Source organism: Leptodactylus fuscus, chromosome 2 (genome assembly GCF_031893055.1).
Source record: "Leptodactylus fuscus isolate aLepFus1 chromosome 2, aLepFus1.hap2, whole genome shotgun sequence".
NCBI classification, from domain to species: Eukaryota; Metazoa; Chordata; class Amphibia; order Anura; family Leptodactylidae; genus Leptodactylus; species Leptodactylus fuscus.
Window position 1 is genome coordinate 239,557,053 of NC_134266.1, and position 11,569 is coordinate 239,568,621.

The 11,569-nt window shown below is 42.1% G+C and overlaps 1 protein-coding gene across 1 annotated transcript; it reads right to left on the reverse strand.

Annotated features, from left to right (window-relative positions):
- Positions 1 to 535: 535 nt before the first annotated feature.
- On the reverse strand, positions 536 to 11,324 carry NHLRC3 (NHL repeat containing 3). Its single transcript, XM_075265921.1, has 8 exons — positions 11,241 to 11,324; positions 8,939 to 9,154; positions 7,278 to 7,430; positions 6,891 to 7,044; positions 5,141 to 5,341; positions 4,106 to 4,197; positions 3,846 to 3,958; positions 536 to 2,785 (listed from the first exon to the last, which is right to left on the reverse strand). Exons 2-8 carry the CDS (start codon positions 9,023 to 9,025, stop codon positions 2,560 to 2,562), a joined length of 1,026 nt encoding a protein of 341 aa, XP_075122022.1. The 5' UTR covers positions 9,026 to 9,154; positions 11,241 to 11,324; the 3' UTR covers positions 536 to 2,559.
- Between the last annotated feature and the right edge of the window lie 245 nt (positions 11,325 to 11,569).

The window sequence follows — 11,569 nt, forward strand, 5'->3', positions numbered from 1 at the left end:
TCATAAAGTTCAATAAAATCTCTAATAAAGTAATACCGAGACTCTTTAAGAATGAGACATATAAAAATACAGCTTTTGGTGGCTTGATAAGTTCATCTTATATTGTAGGTCGCCTTCACACAGTTTGGTTGTTGGGGGTATTACCGCTGACATTATTCCCTCTCCTTATTGTATGTTCTAAATACATGACTGGTGAGGGTCTGGGTAACAATCCTCTATATGGGGTGGGGTGTGAAATCCTCCTTCTCAGTTAGGAAGTAACTACTAAGGAGAGCTCTATACAATCAATACCACATTTCTAGTGAGAGCTGAGACTCCTTTGTACTTGGGATCAGTGAAGGTCTCAGCGGCTGCAGCTCTAGTGATAGTCAGATCACCTATTAGAAATCAAGGAAACATTGGAAATCCTCTTTACTACAGAATGACAAAAACAAATTTCACATTCGACCATTTTTTGAACAATTAATTTATTGGATATTTTCCAAATGCAAATAACAGTGCAAATATTCACTGAAAGAAGAACATAAACAGGCAAATAATTATTATATACAGGAAGATGAGCCACACAGGACAATCCTATAATACAGGGGCGCAAAATAATTTCTGGTCAAGGAACACATAGTCAGGTTGGCTTAGGCCAGGGGTCCTCAAACTTTTTAAACAGTGGGCCGGAGGCAGAGCAGGTCGCACAGATGCCCTCCAATAGGTAAAGTGAAGTGCACTCCATGGCCTGGCTCGAGCTCCTCAGGAGCTTCATTATAAATGCACGCTTGCCGGCATTGTTGGCGGGGCCAGACAGAAGTGCTTGGCGGGCCGCAGTTTGAGGACCCCTGGCTTAGGCTATAATAACACTTAAAGGGGTATTTCATTTATAGCATATCAAAAGTATATAAAGTGAATCATCAGAGTCTCATAGGAGACTCTGTTCTAAGCTGCCGCCAGAAGTTCTGCCATATTTGATAGGAAAAATAGCCCTGCATGCTGCACTATTCTTCCTAGTGAAATGACAAACACCAAGAAAGAAACCTGAGAGATCCGTAATAAGTAAATGGGTCTCATCGGGCACAAGTGGTTTTAGTCACATGATGGAACAGAAAAGCAACAAATAACAAAGTACTTTGCTACTTGCATAAAACTACAATGAATGGTCCTCTCTACACCTCACCTACTTCTTGCTAGAATGCCACAAAGGTCAGGAGACCCCCATTTTGACAATATATGAGACCAGACAGTGCGCCATTAGTCTATATCTCCGTTCCCCTAGTCTCTGACCTGCCACCAGACAAATAAGATCATGAGGCCCACATAGAATGGCATTGTGGGACGCCTGTTACCCCAGTCCGTTGATCTGTCCTGATTGTAGTGACATTGGTGCCGTGAATGTTGGTATCGATATCCCTGTACTGTAAGAGGGACTGACCTCACAGCTCGGAGTCATCGCTGGGCAGTGAGTCTATAGACTTGTAGGGGGAACCAGCAGTATAAAACACTCTCGATGTTAGAGGACATGAAAGGTCCTCTTTAAAGATTTGTACATTATCTAATGAAAGTAGGAAAGTGAATACAAATATGTTTAGGGGCTTATTTACATGTGTTTTTGGCTTTGGAGCAGAATACAGAACCAATGTTATTCTATGTGTTTCTGTGCAGTCATATTTCAGATAGCATTTTGTACTTTCCAGTATCCCAAGACAAATAAAGTGGTATATACACCAAAATAATTCTAACATAATACATTCTATCCGAGTAAGTAGGATATCTGTCCTACCTTCCTATTTAACACATGTAAGATACTGGACTATAAGGCTAAGTTCACATCTGTTCTGATCCCCTGGCGGATCCAATTGACAGAGATATGGATGACCATATGTATTATCAGTTACACATGGACGATTGGGCCCAATGTTTCAAAAATGGCAGAGAAAAATTCCTATGTCCAGGTCTTTTCCCTCCCAGCCAATTTTTGGTGGTCTGTGGTCCATATTGAGACTCCGACATAGATGTAAACTTAGCTTAAGATATAGTGATGGATACTTGGATCTGAACCATCAAATACTATATTATGACTGGAGACAAACATGGCATACTCGCTGCAGGATGGCCACTGTGAAATCATAGGCAGCTAACCTGCTGCGATCCACACACTACTGAAAAAACATGCAACATGTCAATTACTGCTGCATGTTCAACCACATTTTTTAACATTTGCAATGTAGAGGTTGAAAGCCGGGCCGGTCGCCCAGAAATCGTACCTGTAAGCAGAGATAAAAAACAGCTGATTTTTTTTCTGGTTTTTGCACTTGCTGGGTCTGCTGCCGTAGCCTAAAGGAATTATAAAGTACAATGTATGAGATTGAAAAGAACAATCTATAAGAACTTCCACACCAAGGACTTCCCTCAATATGAGGGACAATGAAAACTTGACACAGACACAACATAGATACATTTACATACAATAGATCACAACCAGATGAAGCTACAGTGAATGGCACCAGAAGTTTCAAGACGACACTATTTGAGAGTTATATGTCATGTTGCTGGTATAAATGTGCTGCTTTCTTAAAGGGGCACATATTTTTGAACTTGTTCAGCACCAAGTTCGGCAACATATATGGAACCGGTTTTGATATTGACATCTACAAGATGAGGTCGGACTCCATCGGCCATCTGGATGGTGTTGACAACCTTGCAGACTCCAATTTCCCCGACTGGAGGTACAGCCAAGAACAGCATTCTGCTTATATTCAGCTGGACCACAACAGCATACTTCTTGTCTGATGTAAACCTAAAGGAGGAAAATCATGATACATTTTACAATCATTATTAATAAAGATTAATAATAACTGCAGGAGAGCTGATCAAACATAACAACAGTATTAACTCTCTTGGGCTTCGTTGCAACTCACTGCTGTCTTCGGCTTCTGACTGACTACCTAGATGTAAGTGGCACCACGTGACCGCTAAGGCCCAATCACAGGCCTCAGCGATCCCTGATGTCAGGGAAATGCTCAAGAGAACAGGGAGCCACGCCGTTGCCCAGGAGAGGTAACACGGTTTTTGTATATTTGATCACCACCCCTGGCCCTTGGCTTATATTCTGGGGTCTGAAAAGACCCACAAGTATAATAAGAACCTGTTCTGGCTCAAACATGTTTGTTCTGAATAAAACTACAAATATTGTAAAAACTGAATCGAAATAACTGTTGTGAACAAAATCACGTTGGTTATCCTGGTTGGTGTTCAGTTTTGGTTATTTTTCGATTAATCACCCACCCTAGTTGAAACTAATAGGAATGGTTGCTGGGGAATAGTGGGGTTTAGAGAAGAAGACAGGTCATCAGTATCTGATTGATGGAAGTTCGACATGCGGACTGTGCATCGATCAGTTGATCCGGAAGCTATATACAGTAAGAAACTATGCTCATTTTCAAGTGCAGTTTCCAATGCCACCACAGTGTACGGATCTAGATCAGCTGATCAGTGCAGGGTCCAGGTTTTGGACAACCCCTTAAAATAACCCCATCTACATACTTCTCTCCTAGATAAGCTACTTATGGGTCACTAATGAGCCTTCTTAAGAACAGAAAATATAACTCGTAATATGAAACCAAAGATGGCGGATATGCCCAGTTTGTATCTTCTTTCAGGTGTTTTTTCTTTTGCTAAAAAAACCAAGAAACAACAACATAAGGGTTGCTTCCATTTTGAGGCAATATTCACCAGTGGGAGCTGCACTAGATCTTGTAAACGTCTATTGTAACCACCATGAGCTTATCCGGAAGGATCTTCTCCCTAACAGATGCCTTTGGTTAATAGACTGTATGTATATTTATGTGCACCTGTACCTGACTGAGTAAGGACCATCTTCTGTGAAACAGGAGTCCCATATTCCAATAAATTCTCCGCTGGCAGTGTCAAACACCTGGATCCTTTTATTTCCACGGTCTGCCACCCAGATCTGCAGGTATAAAGCATGTTGTTACTTTTTAGGGGAGCTTATGGGTAATAGATGCTACTGCAGGCCTATACAGTGGGATCCATCGGTATACAGCCTCTCGATTTAGATCTCCATGAGACAATTCACATATATAACTCAACCACTTACACGGCCCACGTCATCCAGTGCCACACTGTGTGGTATGTAAAAATGACAAGGGTCTGATCCATTTTCTCCCATTGTCCACTGCAGGCTGAAATCTAAAACAAAAAGGAAAGGAAAGAAAAAAAAACAAACTAATATTTATTGTTCTAATCTTTTTTTAATAATTCTAGGTAGAATGGTCTTTAAAGGGATTGGCCAGGATTTTTTTTCCGGTTCTATGTGGTGTATAGTATGGGCATCAGAAGTGGCGGGAACACGATGATCCAAGCAGGGACTGGCTATTCCAGACAAATGATCAGATACTTATGACGAGTCCAAACAGCTGGCTGTGGGTCTACCAGAAACGGGGGCCTCTCATACACCTCTTATGGATAAAGGTTATCAGCATGAAACAACCTCTTTAAAACACCTTGTCCCCCTAGTGCCAAACATGTATCAAGACTTCCCTAACAAACACGTCACACATGGTAGAATCTGTATATTGTAAAAGTAAATTGTTGCTCATATTGGACAGATTATTATGTCTTATATGCAAGTTATTTGCCCTCTTTTTCGATTTGTAATTTTCTATCTGTGTGTTTCTCTTTATTTTGCGGCTACCGGGCCACTTTCATGGACAAGGACATGGTATAGGTGGTGCACTATATTTATAGTTTACACCAGTTTACTGGTGTATGCGATGACTGAAATCTAGATGGCACATGGCCCGGTTGAAGGTGAGCCTCAGTTATGAAGGGGTGTGCAGCTTCTCATAAATGTGGTGTAACCTCCTCCGATGCAGAGGATATAAAGAATGGCATCTAGAAAGACAAGAGCTAATTTCCCATCAGGCCATTAACCATACCATTCTCATATCCATAGACACTATGTAATACTATAGATACTTAAAGGAATTGAAAATCTCTGGCTATGACGGCTCTTTGCTGGTGGTTACAGCAGTCAGTGCCACGTATATCTACTGCCCACCAGGGCTGCTTTGATTTCAGGAGAGGTTATTCGGACAGTACAACCCCTTTTAAGAACAAGCCGAAGACATACCATCGGTCAGTTTCAGAAGTCTGTTGTTCATCCCTCCATCTCCGTCCACGATATATATTTCATCTTCCGGGTCAACGAAAATGTCTGCAGGCTGATCAAACTGGAGGGGACTCGTAAGATGGCCGGCTATACCTGGTGTCCCCAGGATTTTAAGTAGTGAGCCAGACGGTGAGTACTGTTTTACAGTGTGTCCATAAGATCCTGTAGAAGGTAATGACCGGAAAGTTATTACACAATTAAGTTACCACAATGTGGGTTTCCTCCGGGTACTCTCCTTTCTCCCATATACCAAAAATATACTGGTAAAAGAAGTGACCCTTGTGGGTGTTGGCTGTAGGGCAGCCACTATTCCCCTACTCCATAATGTTCCCTTCACCGTGAGTCCCTTGGTGAGAAAAACCTTCTCCATCCTACTGATATAGCATAGATGTTTAGTGAAGATACTTGTTAAGAACGTATGGTTGTTCCTCTTGGATTAGATTCTGCTGGTTTTTCATGCAACAAGTACATTACTTATGGAGAAAACTGTAATCGGATGTGACTTGAAGATCAAAACCACAAATTGAGGACAATCATGGTGGAGCAAGGCAGCAGTTTATACCCAACACACCCATCTTATGTTCATATCATTGAGGCAAATCTTCAATACAACTATATCATTTGACTATTAAGTGTTTTTCCTGATAATGACAAAAAAAATGGTTGAAATGATGGGGATGACTCTACTATGATGAGCCAGGAGCCTTGCTATTATCGTGGTGCTCTCCATCCTCAACTCACTTCTCATCCAGGTACCTGAGGTACAGAAGGAGGTCCCAGCATTACAGGTGCACTTGGACCCAACTTGAATTAGGAGAAACTTAAAGAGGACATTTCACCACCTCTATTTCCTAGCCTCATTTAATAGGAGTTCAGTACTTCATGTTGTGTCCGAATGTAGTGCGCACAAACTACAGGAGTTGAATGCGTATGCGTGGGATTTCGGCACAGCACTCTGTGATGTAACTGATGCTGCTGCTCTGGAACTGCTGAGAGGGCTGAACTACATGACTGCAAGGGTGTTATTTCAGATGACATGGCTGTCAGGAGACAGACAATGAAGTCAAATCCTACTTTGCTATATGAGGCTCATTTGCATACCCACACAAATCGATTTTACAGTCATCCTAGTCAGCTCATCTACATAACAAAGGAATGCTTAGAATTGTCTTTGCAGCGAGTACATCACATCTGTTAATGGATGCCGCTCCACTGATTCCAGGACAGTTTGACATTCCCCTCTAGCCCCCACCATTCCTGAGCTACAAGCTCAGTTAGTTTGGTGCCTGATGTGCTATTTAAGCTCTGTATAGTCGGATGGGCGGTGTCAGGCAGGGGGTGCGATTCAGGTCTCCAATCAGAGGCAGCCAGTGTCAGAGCTCAGAATCACACCTCTTGTTTGCTCCTGCCTGACAACGACCTGCTGACAGTACAGAGACTAAATAGTATATCAGGCACCAAAACTAACAGCACTTACTGCTCAGGAATGGTGGATACTAGAGAAAAAATTCTAACTGTTCCAGAATTAGTGGATCAGTACATATTAAATGATGCAAAGAGCTGGACTTGCTGGAAGATGTGAAAGTTCCTCTTTAAGGGCCTGAGGAGATAATCTCTCTATAGTAATTTATTCCTCTGTAGTGATTTATTTATGCATTTTTACAAACACACGACATAAGGGTAGTCCCATCAAACACACAAGTGTACTTACCTTGCCCTACATCCGTTATCCAGATGGACTTTAACTGCTCCTCTTTGATCACAGCAAATATACCATGAGGCATGTCAAGTGTGTTTGTTTTCCAGGCCGTTTTGAAGTATCCGTCCTCTGTAAACACCAGCACCTTGGACACATTTTCCCCTCTCTAGGGCAACACAAATGCAATATTATAATAGGAATATAAAGCCTTTATAATAGAACAGACTGTGCCCCTTGTGCTGAGAGCCCAAACAATTGGGCCCTGTATGAGCCAAGTTCAGTATCTGGTGACATGCAATGAATCTGTTAAGACTCTTCTTTTTTATTTTCCTGCTGCAGTAAAGAACATATAACAGACAGATTCAATAAAAATGCATTAAACAATATAACAAAGAATACCTGAGCTATGTAAACCAATGAGTTGACATGATCCACTGCGATATCATAAGGAACACCCGTAATACTTTCAGGGTTTCTGGGCCAGCTAGGGTCCAGTTTGTAGAGTTGTCGTGGGGCTGGTCTGAGAAAATCGAAGACTGATTTAGCCCGGACCTATAAAAAGAAAAATAGTGGTACATTAATATAGCTTATATTGTAGCTAAGACATGACTTTGTACATATGGTTTTCATATAGAATGCTTTACTACAGTACTGAACAGCTGGACTATGAAAGACACAAGCAATGGGGAAAAGGGATTGTCCAAAGACCCCTACAAATACTGCCATTGCAGAATAAGACATGTTGTGCACCCGATAAACCAGCTCTGTCAGATTCAATACAAGTTCTTACTCAATAGGAACACTGATACTTATAATAATTTATTACACCCACAGGTAAAATATTGGTTATACTTGATAATGAGAAGCTGCCGCAACATGTCACAGCGCTGAAGAAACACGTTTTGATACAGGTTAGGTTCATGGTTACAGAGATGACATAAAACAGAACAGATATTACTGCAGAAAACCTGATTTGTAAGACATAGTTATTTAGAATTAAAACCACATGTGATGTACCTGATGCTACGTGTAAGATACCTCATCTAAGATACTTCTTGTAAGATACCTTGTGTAAAATACCACGTGTAAGATACCTAATCTATAATGCCTTGTGTAAGATACCTCATCTAATATACCTCGTGTAAGGTACCTCATCTAGTATACCTTGTGTAATGTACCTCATCTGATATACCTCGTGTAAGGTACCTCATCTAAAATAACTAAACTAAAATACCTAATCTAAGATGCCTCGTTTAAGAAATCTCATCTAAGATACCACTTGTAAGATATCTCATCTAAGATACCTTGTGTAAAATACCTCATCTAACATACCTCATTTCATATCCCTCATGTAAGATACCTCATCTAATATACCACATGTAAGTATCTAATATACCTCATCTAAGACACCTCATCTAATATCCCTCATGTAAGATACCTCATCCAAGATACCTTGTGTAAGATACGGACTCATGGAGTTGGAACAGAAGGGCAGCTCCTTCTTCAAAATAAAATGATCAATTATTTTTAATTATACTACACAATTACCTCATGTAAGATATCTTGTATAAGATAACCACATGCAAGATACCTCATGTAAGATACCTCATATAACCTTGTATTAAGATACCTTATGTAAGATAGTACTGCAGTATAAATTGCAGATTTGCAGGTGAGGTGAGGAAGACAAAATTACCCCAAATCAAGTGTGAATGTGTGTATAAGAGAATAAGTCACTACTAGACCCCTCTGACAAGAACAGAGACAACATGTCTGAATCTTGTGCCCCAAACCTCTGCTGCGGATGGTTGTCTGGCCATACAATGTGAATGGTCCCCTTGAGCACCTTTGTCAGCAGTAACTGAGAGGGTGCACCTATCTAACCTGTCCCCATTACCCAATTCTGCCCCTGTGCATTACTGAGGTGTTGCAGATGCTGAAGGGTCCCATCCTGTGATTTGGGCTGTTAAGCAGAACTTCAAGATGGTGCATTTTACGGCGCGGTACCCCCTCCTACTAAGCAGTCTCTGCAATGAGATCCATGTACCAGAGTAACTCACCTTATGTTTACCATCGCTGTGAAGTAACACATACAGGGCCAGGCTCACCAGGGCAGCCGATATACAGATACTGGATTTTAACTTCATGGCGCTGTTGTCTTGTGACTATATTAGCATTGCACTGACACTTCCTCACCACAGTGCCCAACTTATCACATCTGGCATCACAACAAGTGCTCCTCCCATGAACCACGCCGGGATGAATTATACTGCCACCTGCAAAGCAAGCAATGATATGAACAAACAGAGAAACCACATTTACAATCTCCAGCATTGTCACTGTCATGTCTAGGCCGGCTGCATAAACGGCAAGCCCAGTAACGTTCCTAGAAGCTCTCGTAGCCCACACATTTCCCTTATATAGCTTCTGTAGTACCAAAGCAGAGGAAGAATAAAACATGGACCCTCATCAGTGCAAAGTACATGATGTCAAAAACAATCTCCAGAATAAGATCGCATTCACACCGCTGCATCTTGACTTGTGAAACTTGATCTGTATACTGGATTTAACACCATGCGGAGATGGACTCCTAGCATTATAGGGGGCTCTAGAAGCAAATTCCAATTTTTCTATAATGCTAGGATTCCCTGCCTCCCTGCCCAATACTGTCATCACTAGGGGGCAGTATCAGGCTGGGTTTACATCTGCGTCAGAGTCTCCACTGGATCCGTCAGCAACTGACGGATGAGGAAAGTCCTGAAAGCCGACGATTTGAGTTAAAAAGGGATTCCATTTTAGTTAATGGGATCTCTCAGGCTCTGCTTGTGTCCGTCATGTAACAGATCACATTTCCTGTTCTTCTCGTCCTCAGACAGACCAAAAGAATGGAAACACAGATGCAGAAGAGAACCTAGTGTCATCCCCATACTGAGGACAGGTCTTCAATATGTGATCATGGAGCGCCCCCAATGCTCAGCTATCTGAAGAGGACACATTCACTTGGGACAGGTCATGTGATGCATGAATGTGACGTCACCAGAGCCGCAACCTCAAGCAGCTGATCTGTTGGGGTTCCAGGTGTTGAACTCCCATCATTGAGCTATCCTCAGTATAGGTCATTAATATGTAACTCCTGGTAGCCCACTGACATTTACACTCAATTTCTCTTTGGATTTTGTCAGCAATGGGTGAATGAAATTTGTTATAAAAAATCTGGTTCAGTTTGCAGCCAATGTAACACGATGAATTTTTCCACCTGTAAATCCTGCAGTGTATTTGACCTATACAGATGGAAGAATACAACTCCCTGCATTATAGTGATGTATGATATTAGGAGTCCCTGCACCACTGAGGCTCCACCGTCCCGTACTGTATATAGTATAGCACATTACAATTGTAAGAGAGCAGGGACTCCTAACATTATAGATCACTAGGAAACAGGGAGTCCAGGTTGACGGACTAAATGCAAGACGATTTTCTGGTACATGTTTCTAGGTGTGTATTGGGCTGTTAACACAAATACAGTTTTGTGAGCTAAAGCTAAAAATATTGTCAAAAATTTGTCATCTGACATGAAGGTTGCAATGTCGCATTGTGAAACGAGTATTTTTCTCTCTGCATGTTTTGTGCGGAAACCGAATGGAAACCACATGGCTCTCATTATAGTTTATGGGGTCCACGTGTTTCCCCAGATAACCGCTATTTAATGCATATAGGTTTCTATTCGGGGGCCCCCAAGCCAACGCCCTGAATGGACCCCGAACGCAGATGTGAATGGGGTCTGACCAGTCTGAATAAATTTGCCCCTAACAGATAAAGAAAGCCATTTTCCATTTTTTTTTTGCCACAATTTGTGCTATTTGATAAAAAAAAAAAAAAATCTGCAAAAAAAAATAAAATGATATAGCCCTAAAAATCCCAAAATGTGTCTGATCCTGACAATTGACAAAATGGTTCCATCATGAAGTGGTTAAACAACTACAACTCAGACATGTCACAAATATCTTTGGTTGCGAAATAAAAGTCGCCATGCGACCTAACGTAAGACCGTCCTTCATGGTTCCATTTTTTTTCGGATCTTTTCCTGGCTTTCGCCTCTATGGCCAATTTAAGGTAGATATTGTATCGCTAACATATCGCCATCGCATAGTAATATAACATATCATATAAAGCCAGTAGACTCCTCCAGTATGTACCAGAGCCCGCACACATCACACCCCATGTCCTGTGTGTCCAGCACTCCTTGTCAGCCACAGCCTTCCTGCATCCTGTATCTCCCCCATATGCTGGCTGCTTACCCAGGCCCATAGCATAATGCAGCGCCTATAATGTATATTACCATTGCACTCAGTATGGCAGCACCTCACACATCTGTCCAGGGCTGCAGGGGTTAAGGCGCGTCCCTCCCTCCTGTCAGGTGACTGCAGCGCCCCTTGCAGGTCATCACACAGCGCCAGTAGTGCAGTCTGGGTGTGGGGCCCAGAGGGTATACAGTACAGCCGATGGCATTGTGTCTTCCTGTGATGTCCTATAGCCTGTCATCTCCGTATACACTGTATATAGCCACCATACCGCCCACCACTCATTTCCTAGTCTATCCCCCCGGCCTGCGTGCATTGTCTGCGGATTAGACTGCCGGTCGGCCCTCACACCCCCCTGCCGGGGCCCCTTAGTTTTGTGTGTGTGCCCCG